Genomic DNA, 18955 nt, shown 5'->3' with positions numbered 1-18955 from the left:
AGCCTGGCGGTCTCATCGTAATGCGGCTTTTTCCTTTCCTAAGTAGAACTATCACACTAGACCACCGATTACTTGTTGGGTGGTCTCCTGTCTGCTGCAATAGTGGTTGTTGGTCCGACTCACTAACCAATATCATAATAAGGCCCTAAATAAGTACCCAGGTGTCACTATGATTCTTCATATGTTGTTTCCCTTTAGATCTTTTATTAGGTGAAATACCACATAATAAATGCTTCTAGGGGTGGTAAATGGGTTGCTGTATTCAAACAATACATATTTTTGTAATGCATGGTGTTGTTTTTTCAAATCAGCTTTAAAAGACTTTGACTCCTAACCGTTTTTCAGGCCCTACTTGATCACAGGAAAAAAACACATGCTAGATAAATAACTCTTGATTTACAGCAGGCACATTAACAGATTTTGTCTTATAAGAAAACTAGCAGCCGAGTTGTAGACCACTGCACCGCCTAGACAAGTCACAGTAACATATTTAAAATATTGCCCACCTCAGATGGCCAGCTGCTATGTGACCATGGAATAGACAATTAAGAAAAAGGGGTATGAGAGGCAATATATTCAGACGCGTAACATGGAGTATGTACAACACACCGATTGCGTACTGGAGATACCGTTGCCGAGGCTTTCCACACACGGATCGCTACGACTCGATACAAGAACATTTAATCCTTACACAAGGACTCACCCATAGGAGGCAATTTTACCCCCTTTTTGCTCTCCGACACCTGGGACATATTTCAGACAAACTCATGAGAGGTTTCTCTACCTCGCACATTTCAAGCGACATTACAGATCGGACTTTATTCTCTGTCATCATAGATGATCCGTCTTACACTTATTTTGCCCTGAAGAAGCCCATGCTTGGGCAAAACGCGTTGGCTGTATTGAACCTCACCAACAACACGAATAAAGCACAACTCGAATAATACAAGCGACGATGTGGACTCGCTTTTTACTCTATTTCTGTTGTACATACTCCATGTTACGCGTCATAATATATTGCCTCTCATACCCCTTTTTCTAAACACTAACAGTTTTTAAATGAAAACTAGAATAATGTATTGCCAGTTGGATCCTGTTGCAAAACTCAAATAAACAACGTTTCTGCTGAAAATACCCCATTCTCTACACTTATTTAAATTCTTTTTTTCTCACAATGTACATGAGTAATTTTACTAGCTGTTGCTGCATTTTTCACTGATCCCTTTTATAACTTTCAAGTGCTGACATCTTGAAAGGTGCACCATGTGGTTTGCACAAATCACTAACCTCTGCAAAAAATGGTACCCAACAAGTCTTTATGAATAGCTCATCTTATTGGGAAGTGTGTGAGGGATGGTGCAAAATCAGCAGAAGTCAGAAGAATAGAAAGATGCCAAATTATGTCATATACTTTCATATATAAACACATAATGATTCATTGGGGTGTTGGGATAATAGCACTAGATATATTAATTAAGAAAATAACTTCATGCACACCTATTCAGGAGTTTCAATTCAGTTTTATTATGTCAAATTGGCCACTCTAATTCATTTTAATAGCAATTTTTGTATAACAAGAACTAATTTCTTCAAAATAAAGTGATGAGAGATGGATCAAAGACAAAATGACTATCATACTTGTCCTCTGTTGAAACTTCATAGAATCGAGCCAAATATCATTAAAAATTGTAAAGCTTAAATTCATGAACCTGAGAGTTTGCTTTTATCCCATTAGAAATGCTTACACATTTTATAGTCCGGTTTCTGTTTCCATACCTGAGACGTATCATGGTTGAATATCACAGCATTCAGATCCCCACAGTTATAGTGCTTGATCAGGTCTTCTGTTGTGTAGGGGGCTTGAAAGCTACCTGCTCTAAGACTTTCATGTTGAAGCAAGGTTTGGTTCAAAGCAAACACTACCTGTAAAAAAGGGAGATTGTTTGTAACATCTTATTTAATATGTTCATATAATACTCAGACTAACAAAACACTTTACAAAACACTCAAATAGAATCGGGAGTCATAGAATAGAATTATAAACACATTTACAATGGAGAGAGGAAGTGCAAACATGTTCTATCATCTGGCAGATGCTACACGAAGTCTACTAAAATCACAGTCTTCATGGGGCTGTACCAGTTTCTGAATACCATTACTTCTCTAGACTACTATTCTCAGGCCTCAAAATCCTTGCACCCAAGCTGCCTTCATTCCTATCTTTTTATGGGTAGTTTGTAGGGGCCACAAGCCCATGGTGAAACGTAAACATTGAAAGATTTTGTACATTACCAACATGCTGATGGCCTGGAGCACAGATGCATGCAATGGCCGCTTTGGGTGCTAAAACACGTTGCAAAAGTCATTGGGTGGAATTAAGTCCCACACAAAAAATGGGGAATTTGGAAAATAAAAGAGTTGGGCACATTTCTAAGTGTACAACAACCATCTACCCATATTAATTCACCATGGTAGAAAACAAAACCTCTCCCTACGAAATATAGCCATCTATACGTAACCATCTTTTCTGACGTAAGAAAGAAACCATACAAATACATGGCACCAATACGATGAACCCTTGAAGAGAAAGTTCTTAACAAACAAAAATTCTAAACCCCAGGCAACCAGAATAGTAAGCTCACCAAGCCCCGGACTGAACATATTCTCTAAATTTTAAAGTAAAGGGATACAGGTATTGAATCACATAAGCAAAACTGGAGAATCCAGATTTTTTGTTGTCATTACCCTCGGCAAGAATGGAACTTCCTCCAAGCATGTTATGTGCATCCACCCATGTCATCTTCATGCTTCAACCATAGGCAAAACCATTCAGCAGCCAGTGTGCAGCATGTCTCCCCACACATTTTATTTATTCTGCTAGCCCACTTCCTAAAGGGTCAGGTCAAAACCATTTTAGATCAGATTTTTATTTATCCTTCCTGATGCACTGAAGCCTTGAAAACAATGGAATGTGTCCATAATTTATCCCACCTTAAACACCACCAGTGACCCCTTGACCTCCAGACATCATTATGAACCACCCAAGGCCTCCCAAGGGTGTTTAACACCACTGAAACTGCCCTCAGAATAAACAGACTTCTGAAAGCAGTTACCAGGAGCAAGCCCCAACCTATAAATACAGCTGACAGTATTTATGTAAGAAAATGATTGGAAAATTATTACTTCGTCTTAGAAAATAACCTTTCTTTTTCGATTTTTTCGATTTATGGTTATTATGTTCAAGTGCCTTAGAAGCTTGCTGTGGAATACTGCGCTGCGGCTCGCCCAGTCCTATAAGGGAGCTACTGTACCCAACACAAACCAGCGGTTTCTGTAATCAACAAAGAGATTCTGTTGAAGCATTTCTTTCTAAATTTCTTTCCATGTCAGCGAGTAACCTGACCTCCCATAACCCAGGAATAATAGCCCCAATGTCTGGCTGTCTCGGGGGAAAAGGTCGGTTCGTTTTGGCGCTCTTATTGATGGAGACCTCAATGCTTAGATTTTGGGAAACTGCTGAGACTTTCACCTTTGCCTGGAGGCGCATTTTGTAGATTTTGAGAGATAAGCAGGCAGTTTTGTGGCGATCACTGATGTAGCTGTCAGATGTGAATACTTGTGGGTGCTTCAGCGTGTTAACCAAGGAATGCACACTACAGAGACATTGCACACATGCAATGTTTATGGGCCATACAAATAGGTTTTTCATTCAGGCATTAACTTAAACAAATATTACCTTTCTTCCATTCTCGGGGTTTGAACGTTTAATGATGAGATGTAGGTTATTATATTACTTATGACTTATATCTTATGATAAATGGACCAATTCTTAAAAACTTTAAACCGGCTAACATATATTTATTTACAAATAATTTTGACTTCATAAAAAATTCCAGAAGTACTATTTGGAAAAACAGTCTCAGCTTCCTGGGGTACATACATGCATACATTTACATACTCTACATTTACAGAGTCGTAAATGCTTAACAAAACAGTTTTTCCAGAAGCTACTTTTTTTGTCTTTTTTCCACATTGTGCCAGACATTTGGAGGCGTTAAACGATAATTTAAGGCGATGGGCCTCACCTATATGCTCCTTTATTCCACGAAGCTCAAAGTTCTGCAAGATGGGCAATCCCACATCTTCACAATTCCCAAGAAGGTGTGGGACTGGCAGGAGGATCATGGAGGGGGCTGGATACCGGTGCCAACAACTGGTGAGCCCCAAGCATGGTCACAGTGGCAATGCTGGAACAGATTGGCAGGGGAGTGGCACAACAGAGGAAGGGAGAGTTGCGTTGGAGTGGCACAACGGAGGAAAGGGAGATTTGCGTTCGACAACTCGAGTGGTGGTGCAGCATAATGGTACACTGGACGTGGAGAGCCAGAAGTCAGAGAGGGGAGAGTCAAGAACGCTGGTGAAGACGGTCACGTCAGCACACTCTGGCAAATGTGGACCAGAGATAGTAGAGGACACCTAAGCTAGTGGTACCATTAGCTCTGCTGGGTCAGATGTACATTTGCTGATGACATGGGTTGGGCGGAGCTGAGTGACCCGGCTGCTCGCGGGGAGGTCAATGTGGCCACCCCCTTGTGAACTGGTGGAGAGTGCTGTGTACGCTGTGGCCCCGGAAGAGTAACGTGCTGCGATGTCTTGCGCTTAGCGAACTGCCTCAATGCAATAATTTGCCTAGTTTTATGAACGTTAGAAATAAAAGGGGCAACCCAGTAACCCAGGGAGCTGGGCTGGATGATATTGACTCCCACGGCAGAGTGTTACGATAAAAGTACAAATACATTTAACACATTTAACTCAAACTTATACATTTATTTTAGTTTGCTGAACTAATTTTTTGAAATTTTCAATTCGATTCATTACATTTTTTAAACAATTGTAAGGCTGCTAGCTAGAGAATGACGGTGCAGTAAAAGTGACTATTAGTGCAAAAAGTGCATACGTGCTTTGAACATAAGTATATACATGTGGCTGGTAGGGATAGTGGAATTTTTCGAGTCAACGCCCGTGGTGAGTGTTGCTATCCACCATCGATATATTAAAAACAATCCACATATGGTATTTTGTCTATGTTGTTGTTTGTGTTGCTTGTGGACGGCCACCAGTCTGAAGACCAGGATAGCTGGGCTTTGCCGAATAACATAATCTCCATTTTATCAGCATGTAATTGTAAGCTGTGGGTAGCGATCCATCCTGCAATTGTCTTCATGTTAGAGAACTGTTCCTTAATTACCTGCATATTATTATCAAAAGAGATCATCAACTGTTTATCATTGGCATTGGATATGATATCAAAACCAAAGGATCTGGCAATGGCAGCATGGGGGACTACATATTTGTTAAATAAAGTAGGGCTTAATGTCCCAATGGATGGAGGGTGGTTGTCAAAGGGTGGGAGACCTATACCTAAACAGTACTTTTATTACAAGGGTGGAGGCTGACAGTCTGTATCAGGTGAAGCCAGGTCAGGTCCTTTCGGACGCAAAACTCTCCCACACAGTTTAAGAGATATGAACGGACTTCCCCGTGGATCAGAAGACTTATACACACTCACTGCAATCTTGGACGCAGGTTCTGGAAGCGGCTGGAGGGGGATAGGTGTGTAGACATAGAGACTGAGCGTAATGGTTGGGGACCAGTTCATGGATGGGGATTGGAAATATGCATGCGCCCAGGTACAGGTAACGGCTAGTAATGCACAATTTAATTTGACTCAGTTGTTTTATCTGAACCCTGCATACCTACTGCCTCGGTGCCTGCAGAGGATAGGGTGATTGCCCCAGCTGTGGAGGGACACCAGCACACTTCCTACATATGGCATGGTGGTCCCCAAGATTGGGAGAATAGTGGACAATGGTGGTACGAAACCTGCACAGGATAACAGGCACCTGAGTTGAGAGAATGGTCGGACAGTGCCTCCTCTGCCTTCTGCCGGCCCCCGCTAAAGGTAGGAAGATGAGGTATAGGCTGGCACTGCTAGGACTGGTGCTGACTAGGTGACGCATAGTAATCCACTGGGCTAGGCCTGTGCCATCTCCCCCTGGCCGGTGGCTGGCGGACCTGCGGGAGTGGGCAATGGCAGAGGCGTGCAGACTAAAAAAGGTGAGAGCGGATGAGCACACGGAACACTACTTAGATCTTTGGAGCAAAATTTGGGTCGATTGGCAGACGAGGGACAGGAGATTGAGGACCATAGTCCGGAATCATCTGGAGTCAGTGCAGGGACGCCTGGAGAGGTGGTGGATGAGTAGAATCTGGGATACTGAGCTTTTATATGGGTCATTGGAATTTTTGCGTTAGCGGAAGTGTTATCAATCCCCCACTGTTAGAAGCTGGGTCTCTAGTTGACAGGGGTATGTACCCTAGTCCAAGTAGGGACCACCACTTCCGACAGGGTAGGTCCAAAAACACCCTGGACCACCCTCTGGTAGCTTGGCACAGAGCGAGAGGGCCTAACTCATCAGGCAATGTGTAAAGTATTTGTGTAACAGACACCCACCATAACACAGTGAAACATGACAAATGGACACAACACAGGTTATTTATAAAAATATAAATATCTCTATCCAATTTTTAGGCAAGACTAAAACAACATGGATCCAACATACATAAGTAGTTTTCTCTTCAGGATTGGTCTTTGATAATGTAGAAATGGAAAATAAGCTTGCAGATATTGTAGGAATGACCCCTGTCCCAGACGTGGGAAAAGTCAGGGAAGTAGGCATTGTGTTCCCAAGGCTCCCGGGCCGGAGGGGGTGAAATTGGCACAGACAGTGCTTTCCTCCGGTCACGGGCCGGCAGGCACACAGTGCTTTCAGGCTCCCGGGCTTGCGGCGGTGAAGTTGGCTCAGAGCGCTTTTCTCCAGTCACGGGCCGGCAGGCACACTGCGCTTTCAGGTTCCCTGGCCGGCAGCAGTGAACTTGGCTCACAGCGCTTTTCTCCGGTCACGGGCCGGCAGGCACACAGCGCTTTCAGGCTCCCGGGCCGGCAGCGGTGAAATTGGTTTCAGGGATTCCCAATAATGCAGATCATACTTAGGTCCCCCAAATTAGGTGCAGATACACGCGCACAGCATTGCAGGGACAGCCCTGGGAATATTTATTATCCTTGAGATCCCTCCAATAACCAGGAGGGGGCAGTCCATAAGCTGTGGAGACACTCTGGAGATTTTCCTTCTGTTCCTCTCTGGCAGGGCAAGATCAGCAGGCAGTAGAGCAGCTCAGCAAGTTGGGGCAGCAGTTTCTGGGAGCAGTCAGTCTCAGCAAAGAGGCAATCCTCCTGGCACAGCAGTCTGTACTCCATCAGAGTTTCTTCTTGATTCAGTGGTATAACAAGGATGTGTGGCCAGGACCCTCCCTTTTATACCCTGGTGTCTAGCCACTAGAAGGGGGCAGAAACTTCTGGAAGGGTCCAGGGGGTTCTGTGGTGTTCCCTGCCTTCCCTGACCTAGCTCCTGGCTGTCTACAGTGACAAAGGCAGGGTTGTTAAGTCTATTGTGGGGCAGCTGGGCCCAGTCTATTCAGGTGGAAAGGTGTGAATCACCACTCCCTCCTCGCAGTCCAGGGAGGCCATCAGCATACAAATGGGAGAGGGGAGTCTGCAGTGCACAGACTAAGCGCAGGGCAGGAAAATGTCCACTTTCTAAAAGTGGGATTTCTAAGACAGTAGTGCCCAAACCCAATACCCCACTAGAGAGGGTTCCCCGCTACCATTCTACCCATACCAAGCATGACATACTTATTATGTCCCATTTAGAAGTTATCCCAAAAGGGAGGTTCCCAATGTTAGCCTATGGAGGGGTAGGCATCACTGCAGTAGCAGGGGCCTGAAGCAGGTATGTCAATGTCACCATGTTTTTAGGGGAGCGCGCCTGCACCTTAGCACTGTTTAGCAGTGGTAAGGCGCCCAGAGTCCTAAATCCAACAAAAATGTATGGTCAAAGTGGAGGCAAAAAGGGAAACAATTTAGGGGGAGACCGCCCTAAGGCTGACAGGTCCAACACCCACCCATTCCCCACTTTTTTTGGGCTGCAAGATCAGGGACCCGCAGGTAAGGTGCGATAGCAATGTAGAGTAAAGCTGCAAAGTTGTTCTATTGGCATTTTAAAGCTGTATATGACTGTTTATTGTAAAACTGCAATAAAAACAGTATGAAAAAATACACCTTTTCACAAGATCCTTTGTGCTAGAACACACCCCTAGAGGCCACGTCTTTTAAACTCAGTTTTCAGATAAACATTTTAAGCCCCATCCCCTTTTAGAGTCTCTCAACTTTGTTTAGATGACTTAAGGTACTATGAAGGCCAATGGTATAAACAACCATTTGCAATGCATCGGTCTCGCCTTTGGGACCTTGTAAGTGTTTAGCCAGAGCTATTGGCACTGCCAATGTGTTTAAGTTATGTTTGAGACAAAAATATCAAGCATCTGCAGGATACTAATTTTCAATGGTATACTCTCTCGTAGGAGTCATCTCCTCAACTAAACAATTAAAACTAGGGACATTTTGGGTGAAAATGAAGAATGTATGCACAATACAGAGGGAAGAAAAACTTAAGGAAGAAATACCAAGCAAAGGCCACCTAAACAAACACCATCTTCCTACAATGTATACTGAAGCTGTTGTGGAATATAAACTTGCAGACACCAAGCAGGATAAAAGATGTTGCAGCCAGCAACTTTGAGGAGTTCAACTCAAAAACTCCAGGTGGCTTTCTTTAGGATTAACTGCCTGCCGGTTTGAAGTGCTCTCTCAAACCTCCTCATGTCGTGCACCTTGATCTCTTAAGATAAATACAATGGGGAGTTTCAGTTAAATAGCCTTCACCTAAAAAATCCAACATTTGTGGAAACTGAAATTATATTCGGGTAAACTCAAATGATTAGCTACTGACTTTCTGCTCAGCTAACCTAAGACCAGTGAGGATGTCCCAAATCACTCCTACCTGTCGCAACATAATAACCACATCCTAGCCATTACGCTTTGTGCGCTATATCCTCCCAAATAACAAAGCTAAAAAGTATATACAAGAACCTGCATGATAAATAAAAGGTAAAAAAGATGTATTGCATCATAGCTAAAAGACTGCTGTGGGACACTTTACTCTGTTCGCCACAATTACTGCACAGCAGGAATGCATTTAGGAGTTGGAAACGGGACAGGGGTTTCAATTACTCAGTTGGTAAGTGTGCTTGCAGGTCCTGGTGCGTCACTACTACAAGTGGATAATGCACTATTTGCACGTAGCTTGATGTGTGAATTGTGAACAATGAAAGCATATGTCATATCAGAATTAAGACAATGAAGTATTGCTGCTACAAATCGTCCACATTGCGAGCTTCTGCCTTGGTTTCGAGCGCAGTGTATTATCCTACATATCTCATTCACAGTATCATATTCTGTTTGTAGCATTCCCCATGTGCTTAGAGCTGAACCCATGGTAGAAAGGTGTGTATCCACATACGAATGACTAACATCTGACAAATGGCTCTAGAAATCGGATAGAAAAAGTAGAAATATTTAACACTAGAAATCGGCCAGTGACTAAAAGCTACAGTATACTTTTTTTTAGCAGCAAACTGTGGTACATTTTATACAACATGAATGTGGACATTAAGTAATTGCTCATAAAGCCTCACTATTAAGAACACGGATCTCCTAATGACACTGGGGGTTTTCGGTGCTCCTTATCTGCAACTGTAGTGGCGTCTAACGCACAATTGAGAACTTTACACATTTGTGAGCAAATACCTAGGCGACACTGGGGAACTCGGTTACACCGCCAATATGGCGGTTGTGCCGGTACCCGGTGCTATGTCCTTCGCGAGGGTGGAGGGCGGGTCCCGCGATGAATATGCAACTCCAGCCATGAGGCACGCCTATTCTGATGTGCCTTTTCCCTCGCCTTCTACGGCGCTTTCAGGGTGGGTGAACTGGTGTTGCGGAACAAAAAAGACTGGCGGGGGGGTATGCAATTGGCCCATGTCCAAAGGCTAACCGGGTTAATCTCTTTATCAATTCCTAGATCAAAAATGGACCAGAATGGGAGAGGGGATCATGTGCTCCTGCAGAGGGCACCAGGGAGCCCATGTTGTCCAGTGGGAAATCTGGAGGCATATATGGCGATCAGGCCACAGGGTGCAGGTGGCCCCTTATTGATCCATCAGGATAGTTCCCCCCTGACAAGGTTTCAGTTTAGGAAGGTCCTTGCGCTCGCCTTGGGACCAGCAGGCCTTGTCGCCTCCAAGTTTGGGACCCATTCTTTCAGGATAGGGGTAGCTACGGAAGCCACAGCCCGGGGACTAACTGCTCAAGAGGTCCAAAGAATAGGGCGTTGGTCTTCAGACTGCTACAAGCGCTATGTGTGACTGCATTTGCTGTAAGTATTATCGCTAACACTGGACTTGTTTCCATTTCTCTACAGTTTCCACATCCTGTCCCGCAGGAGGGGAACATGTCATCTCTACCCTGTCCAATGCGCACCGCCCACTCTAGGTACCCGCCGGGGGGCCGGGCCGCAAGGAAGTCTGGATCATAGGACATTAATATATCAACAAGTTAAAACAGCATTTTCTCACAGGCAATTTTATGGACAGGGCCCGCCAGGTGGGTTGGAACGTGTCAATGCATGGTCAAGGAGGATTGAGACTGGGGCAGTTCCAGAAGCTCATCGCTCCTTTGCTGCTGAAATCCCCAGTGAGACCAGCTGTAATAATAATTCACCTGGGGGGCAACGATTTGGTCCACATGGGCAGAAAGGGGATAGTAGAGGCATTAATCTCAGAAATAGGGTGGTTGGCCAAACAATGTCCCCTAGCATTGTTAATATGGTCTCAAATGATACAGAGACTCCAATGGCGGGGGGGGGGGGAATCTGTCTGGGCTTTGAATCACTCGGTAAAGAGGATCAACAACAGGGTTAGTCATCTCTTCAGGACCCCTAAACTAGGGACAATCCCGCACGGGTGCATCCGGGATGAGCATTGCTATCTGAAGGACGGGGTCCACCTTTCAAAACTAGGGACTGAGATATTCTTACAGAATATACTGGCCTGGCTGTTAGCGGGGGGGGCGCAGGGCATGACTCTGGGACCCTAGGTAGAGAATGGCGGAGGGCCAGATAGTCGGTCAACTATGCTGACCCGTGGCGGTAAGGTCATGGCTGATAGAAAATAATTACTTCTATTAGTAGGCATCCCACTATTTAACGGGGAGACGCCTGGGGGGGGACAGCGGTCCCTCGTCACACTCCGAGGGGCAGTTATGGCCGGTAAACTGAAGGGTACGGGGGTAGGAAGTCCCACTTCCGGTAGGCAACTTTGGCCAACCCCTGCGCAGGCGAATTGGGCGACAACCTGGCACAACATCAGCCCCTGGGAGGTGTGAGAAAAGGGCGTGGGGGGCACCCACGTCATCAAGTGGGGACACGGGCCTCCTGTGCAAGGTCACTCCGGTAAAGGGGTGACCCGGAACTAGTTGGGAACGGTCATGACCTTGCACGTAGGCTCATCCAGGATACGCAGAAAACAATAATGGTACATATTCCAGTCTAGGTTAGGTATGGCTTTGTATTAGACTCTTGTTAAGGTCAGCTATTCAAGTGTATCAAATTCTGTATTTGAAAAATGTAGTTGGATATGTTTGGGTTTTCTGCGTATATGTAAATTTTCCAGTTTTGATTATGATTTATTAATAATGTTTTTTATTAATCTGTAATAAATACGGCGGGGGTTATCGACCCCTAATCCAAAGAAATGTTGTTGGATCTGATTATTGATGTTCTCTGAGGGAGGGGTCAATGTGTTATTGGCCACGTCCAAGGAGGGGACTCGGCAATACCAGGCCATATACCTAGGCGACACTGGGGAACTCGGTTACACCGCCAATATGGCGGTTGTGCCAGTCCCCGGTGCAATGTCCTTCGTGAGGGTGGAAGGCGGGTCCCGCGATGATGACGCGCGGGCATCCCGCCCTCGCCCATTGGCTAAGTGCCCTTTGCCCCGGAAGCACTTCAAGGGCTTCCGGGGCGAACACAACACAAACGGTCCCGGATCTAGCTGGGACCAGTTCCAGCCAACTCGGGGGTTTGCACCCCCTTTAAGAGCCCTGGCAGAGCAGAAGGAGATTCTCTTTCTCCACCGCTCTGCCAGGAAGTCCCCAGCACACCCGACCGCCAGCTCCCGGAGGTCTCCAGGAAGCCTCCGCGAAGGATTGTTTCTTTCCCCACCCACCATCCCCTGAGGCAGCAAGGCTTTAGGCAGGGCTTTACTCGGGCTTGTTAAAGAATGTTGCTTGTAATGTCTTGTAAGGAAGCTCAAAGAAATGTTTAAAGTTACCTTTTTTCACAGAAAAAACTCAATATTGTCGTGTTTATGTAGATGAGTATCCTTGGTTTGCGGTAAGCTCATGGCTGATAGAAAATAATTACTTCTATTAGTAGGCATCCCACTACTTAATGGGGACGCCTGGGGGGGGGAAAGTCGTCCCTCATCACACTCAGGGGGGCAGTTATGGCCGGTAAACTGAAGGGCAGGGAACAGGGGTAGGAAGTCCCGCTTCCGGTAGGCCGCTTGAGCCAACACCTGCGCAGGAGCATTGGGCGAAAACCTGGCACAACATCAGCCCCTGGGAGGTGTGAGAAATGGGCGTGGGGGGCACCCACGTCATCAAGTGGGGACAAGGGCCTCCTGCGCACGGTCATTCCGGTAATGGGGTGACCTGGAACTAGTTGGGAACAGTCATAACCTTGCACGTAGGCTCATCCAGGATACGCAGAAAACAATAATGGTACATATTCCAGTCTAGGTTAGGTATAGCTTTGTATTAGACTCTTGATAAGATCAGCCATTCAATTGTATCAAATTCTGTATTTGAAAAATGTAATTGGATATGTTTGGGTTTTCTGCGTATATGTAAATTTTTCAGTTTTGATTATGATTTATTAATAATGTTTTTTATTAATCTGTAATAAAAACGGCCGGGGTTATCGACCCCTAATCCACAGAAATGTTGTTGGATCTGATTATTGATGTTCTCTGAGGGAGAGGGCAATGTGTTATTGGCCACGTCCAGGGAGGGGACTCGGCAATACCAGGCCATATCATAAAAACACAGGACTGCCTACCAAACTCCAAACCATAAGGCGAACGAATTCTCGCAAAATCTGTTTGAATAAAGTTGTGCAGCAGATAATATAATTACATGCATTTACTGACTGCTTAGAAACAACGCCGTAACAGCTAAGGCTCCAATTGTTGTATTTATGCACATAGACATCTTATCTCTGCACTGCCCGGCTCTCTTTTTCCCCCCAGGGGGGCAACATCTAAACTTCTCTCCTCTCTACACACCTCCCAACCGTACCCCACAATTCCTGCCCCTACACACTCCAACCCCCTACTCTTTCCACCACACATTAGCTAGGTGTCAGATGAGTGTCCACACCTCCCAAGTTATCCCAATTCACTTAACCATTCCCAACCCTTCCTTTTATCCCTAAATATCGAAATCTCTGCCATCTTCCAGACGCCAACATCGTCCCCGGGTCCTAAGTACCACTCTTCACATCCGAAAGAGTTACAACGTAGAACTATTTCTCTACCACTAGTCGTTCGATCATCCAAGCAAACGTCTACGTAGAACCTATCACTCATGAGAAACGTTATGTACAACTGAAGGGATTTCTGTTTGGAAGACAACTGCACAATAACATAAAACTGATCATCAATGGTTCTATAATTAGGAAAATAACACTGATACTGTCACGGTTAAGTGGACTGTACGTGTGCAGAGCACTGCCGTCTTCCTACCCCTCTCTGACAACAGTGTGCCATGACAACAGCACAGCGAGTCTAGACCTGCATCACCCGAGCATCACTAGTTCACTAGATTCTGGAGGCAGCAGGCTACAAGGCTGATTAGTGCTTTAAGTTGGTCGACACTAGCCCCACACAAACACGCCTCCAGTGTTTCCACGGATATGCCCCCGCCCTTCTGATGGTGCACATCGCGGATGAGCTGGGGAAACTGTAGCTGGTGCAGAAATAGTTCATTAGTGTCCCATGGGCTCTGGTAATAAGATGGTCCATGCTGGACCATTGCTGCAAAAGATGGGATCCCCTGACCTTTAGAATACCAGTTAACCTCTTTAGTGCACAGGGAGGCTGGTACATCGGTGCTTGGGGTGGGTAAGGTGGGTGTATGGCGATCGACACTGTTTTCACACTTGCACGCACCTATAACGTATGGCTACCTCAGGACCACACATGTAAGTTAACCCCTTCACTGAGGCCGAGTGGAAGGCACCTGTCTTACTACTGTTCCCAAGCACATGACAAAGCTATTAAAAAGTAAGTTGGTCTGTCACTCACCCAACCATTTTTCACGGAGCTGCTGGGGTAAGCAGTGACGTCTGGGGGAGGCAGAGCCAGGCTTGTGCGAAGCTGGTCTTCGAGCACGCGCTAGCGCACCCACACTCACTCTCGGAAGCACACGCTCTCACATACAGCTTGCGGGAGCTCCCGAGCACCAGCCGCACAGTGTGATTAAAATCGGATTTAAATGCCACACCTCCTTTAATTGATCCATAGCGTAAAATCCACCGAAACGCTCCTTTAATTTATTTATGTTTCCAAAATAACCAACCGAATAAGAAAGCTCTGCTCGCTGCCTGAACCACGTCATGCAAGCAGTGTGGTGAACTCGCTTATTACAACTGTTTTGGTGAATTTTCCTGGCCAGTGTTTGGCACACGAGTGTGGTTTCTTCACATCCTTACATCACGCACATAACGTACTCTGCTGTGGTGTGAATTGAGGCACATTTAACTGTTTTTCTAGTTTGTATGGTCTCTTTCAGACACTGATGAAGGTTTCGTGCATCAGCTCTCGCACCAAGGCATGAAATACTGGACTCTTCAAGCAAAATCTATATTCTCAAAACGTCCATTCGTATCTGGAAGTGGAGTGCACAGAAGGGCTTTGTTTGTTTACATATGGGAGCTAACAATGTTAAATAGGACATCGGACCACAGCATGGGGGCTCCGAGGACAGCCAGCGCGCAGCCGCAGCCCGTGGAGGGTGTTCCGTGGGGCGGAAAGGTGGGGCGGGGGAGGGGCAGGGTGAGGGGTACTAAAAACCAGAATATGGATAATTGGAGGTAATTAAACAATTAAATAAATAAAACGAATTTCATAGCGCGCGCTGCATCGCAATTTGCGATGCAAGGCGCGCTACGAAATTAGCCCATCGCAGCCCTTCGCTCAAAGCAGGCCGCAGACAGTGCCCAGCACTCACGTTCACAACTGAGTAGCGTCTGCTAGTGCCAGCGCGCACATGCGAGAGAAACAAGCAGCGCATGAGCTGCAACGAAAAACTAGTGCTAATTCACCCACCAATCACACAATAAACAAGCATTTAAAATGCAATAGGACTCGTATTTACGCGTGACCTATTTTATTTTAAACGGAAGTGCGGGCGTTGTAAAAGGCATGAATGGGAGGGGGTGGGGGAGTGGTGGTGGTCCGAGAAGTCACAGACTGCAGGAGGGAACGGGGGGAGGCAGGGGAACAAAACAGTTTTTAAAGTAAAGAGGCCAATAGCCATGGAAGGACAAAAATGATGACATGGCCATCAGGAGGCGGGCCTAACAAGCTGAAAACCATTCAGAATGCAACATTTAAAATTTAAGGCAATCAAAAAGATGGCCGGAAAGTGAGCGGAGCTTCCCCTTCTATAGTGTATACTGCATGCCTCGCAAAGCGAGCAGTGCACGCACTGCAGCGCTAGGCGAGACCTAATAAAATGTCTTCTAAAACATTTGATGATGCTATCAGCAAATGCTCACTTGGATTAGAAGAGGTTCAGAAAACTCTTTATGAAGCTTTTGCTTAAAAAACTCTGACATTATTAATTTGCTTCTGTCTGAAGTACTTGCTATGAAATGCCAATTTAAAGGAAATTCCATATGCTATTACAATGAGTATTTCGAGAAGATCTTGGCACAAGCAGCAGAAAATTCATATTATGATGAGCGGGTGAAACATTATTACATCACAAAGTTTAGATATGTCAAAAACCTTTCATTAATGCTATTTAAAAGACCAAAAAGCCTGGAGAGTCCATTACATGTTGTAGTATAGTTTGAAGTATCTAAAGCAGTGTTTAACTATCATTTTGTTCACTGGTTTATGGTCCGCATAAATTGATTAAATTGTGCTCCTTTAGTAGATACACAATGCACAATATCATATCAGGGTTCTTCTAATTTATGCTTGCACTAGTCTAGTTCTCTGATGGTAAATACTATTAATCACTGCAGCAGATAATATATTTGTAATCCATTAACTGCTGTACATCTTTAGGATATACATACACACACATACGGGCACACACACAGACAGCATTATACACACACACACATGTGAATGCCACTGTGTAGTGATAAGTAGCACCTAGTTACTATAGGATGAGGGTGTTTTCGTTTGCTGATAACTTTGGCGCCATTTGACGAAACTTCCTAAAACATTCCGGAAACAACTGGTATGGCAGAGCACAACTAGTAGTTTCTTTGAGGCACGAGGTGTAGTTACTTGAGATCAAAATAACTTGAATGCCAGGGTTTGTTTTCACTTAGTAGGGTATATTTAACTGACATTTTCACCTAACTATAACGTCCTTATGTGAAGTGAGAGTTTTGTGGCCGATTCTATGGTCGTCGGTTGGTGAGGGAAGGATTAGGACAGTTTTGTCTTGTGGATGTTTGCTCCTGTTATTTGTAATACAGTTACTGAAGACATTTACTCACTGTATCACATCCTGAAAAAAAAAAAGATATATATATATACACACACACACACATTAACACACACATATGTGTGTGTGTATGTATATAGCACAGCATGGTCTTTTGTAGGGAAATGTGGAAATACGGTCCATTAAAAGTTGAAACATGCTATAGGCAGCGCCTCACGCTTACTTACCGTGTGTTTGTGGGTTTATGAAAACATCACTCTGCTACATGGTAATGGTTGAAATGCTCATAGTTTGCCAAAAGGCAAGTGTTTTATTTTGAAAAATATTGTTTTGCCATTTCCTGACGTTCAGACACAGATTTCCTTTTCCCGTAGAGCATGAAAATTTGGTTAGCAGGTTTGTTTTTTTAGGATGGTGCCCAGCTCGGCCTGCAGTTGGTTGTTGCGAGACATTTCCACTTTGCTCTAGTGAGACAAACAATGCTGTGTTTGTGAGATTTGCGGTGAGTGGAGAGACCTGCTGTTATGGGGAGCCTGTGTGGGAAAACTAGGACAACTAAGAGGTTTCAACTTAGGAAGACATGCACGTGGAAAAAAGATAGGAACAGACACAAGGCTGAAAGTTAAAACATGTCTGTGTAAGAGAAGTAGAGGAGGAAAAACTGGGAAAGGTAACCTTTATGTGAAAATAAATCAACAAGAGCTGACTAAATTCAATTATCTAGGTTGAAAACTATGGGGCCTATTCACAAACGCGTTTTAATTTATGTAAAAGAGGACATCGGGGTAAATGTGAATATTTAGGGAATATTTTTTATGCAGTTTGTACAAACAAAAAGGACAATGTCCTCTTTGCTCTTTTACAAATAAGGAGTTGGATGTTTCGGGGTCAATTTATAAAGTCATGTAAGAGTACATAAAAGAGTATTCTTACAGTACTAAGTTTCGTATTTATAAATAGTTTTGTGAATTGGCCCCCCAATGTGTCTCAGATCACAACCACATTTGTGCATAATGGTCAAAACCTACCTGGACACAAGTTAATGTGCCGTGAAAATATTTGTGCAAAGAATGTAACCTATCACCAGTTTTCAGAAACCCAACCAACCAATGACTAACCCAGCCTGACCCAGGTGTACCATTTCAGTCATTTTCACTGCCTGACCTAGAACGCTGCGACAACACCAAAGGCCGTCACCAAGACAAACACCACAGATTAATAGAGATGCAATGCAATGCTTGCATATACCAATTTAGAATGACATTTTAGGATGCCACACCTTACTAGAAAACCAGAAACTGCCTATGAGAAATCAACAATGCCACTGTACTAAAAAAGGATGATATTAGGGCCACGAAATGTATGGAGAAGGGTGCATGTCTCTTCAGCGGTTTTTAGAATCAAACTTCTTTTTTTGCAGTGTATTTCTTGGAAACAGAAATACATTGTTGGGCCGGCACAACAAATAATGTGCCACTCGACAAAATCCAGTGATGTACTGGTGCCTCCACTGCAGGCCATGTGATCCCTGCCTGTCTGGTGGGGATCCCTAAGTCTGGTGCATGGTCTTCTGCCGGGGAACAACGGGGAAAAGCCCCCTTCAAAAGGCAGACTAAGCGCCCGGATCTAAATGACCTCGTTAGTTGCTCTATACAAAAAATGTATGCAAGTTCTACAAATGGTGTAAGGCACTCAGAATGTAAATAGTTAACATATACATGCCATCTTTCTTGCATCCCGAGTAAGTACAAAAGAAAAGAGAAGTAACTGAACTGTAAGAAACATGTTTTTACAGTTCACTCAAAGGTTTACAGAATTATTAAACTACCAAATTGAGAATTGTAAACCTCACATAATTCTGAAATTGAGCTTTCTTTACTAATGTTGATACAAAGTACTCAATATCTGGTCAAAGTCAAAAAACTATTGATTGCAGCGGTTTCTTGAATTTGTGTTCAATAATGCACATATGCCATAAATGGTCAGGCCATAACACACTGGTCGAGATGCAGCCTAAGCATCAATAGTTAATGAAAATGGAAGCCACCAGCAGGGGCCAATGAAAGGCCCCTGCAGGCCCTCCGGCGCAGGGGCGGTGGGGGGGGGGGGGGGGCAGGACAAAACCTTTGAATATCTGTGAGATTACAGAAGTGTCAGGGGTGCCCGTACACATTCTGCAGGGAAGCC

General features: G+C 44.7%; 1 protein-coding gene across 1 annotated transcript in view; it reads right to left on the bottom strand.

Moving 5' to 3' along the window:
- Positions 1-18955, bottom strand: part of LOC146835008 (metalloprotease TIKI2-like) — a 606712-nt gene that overhangs the window by 258673 nt on the left and 329084 nt on the right. The window contains exon 3 of the mRNA XM_085602674.1: positions 1777-1923. Coding sequence (XP_085458800.1) covers positions 1777-1923 — 147 coding nt within the window. The remainder of the gene's footprint in view (positions 1-1776; positions 1924-18955) is intronic.

This window comes from Triturus cristatus, chromosome 4_2 (genome assembly GCF_964204655.1).
Source record: "Triturus cristatus chromosome 4_2, aTriCri1.1, whole genome shotgun sequence".
NCBI lineage: Eukaryota > Metazoa > Chordata > Amphibia > Caudata > Salamandridae > Triturus > Triturus cristatus.
This window is presented reverse-complemented; position numbering and strand designations above follow the sequence as displayed.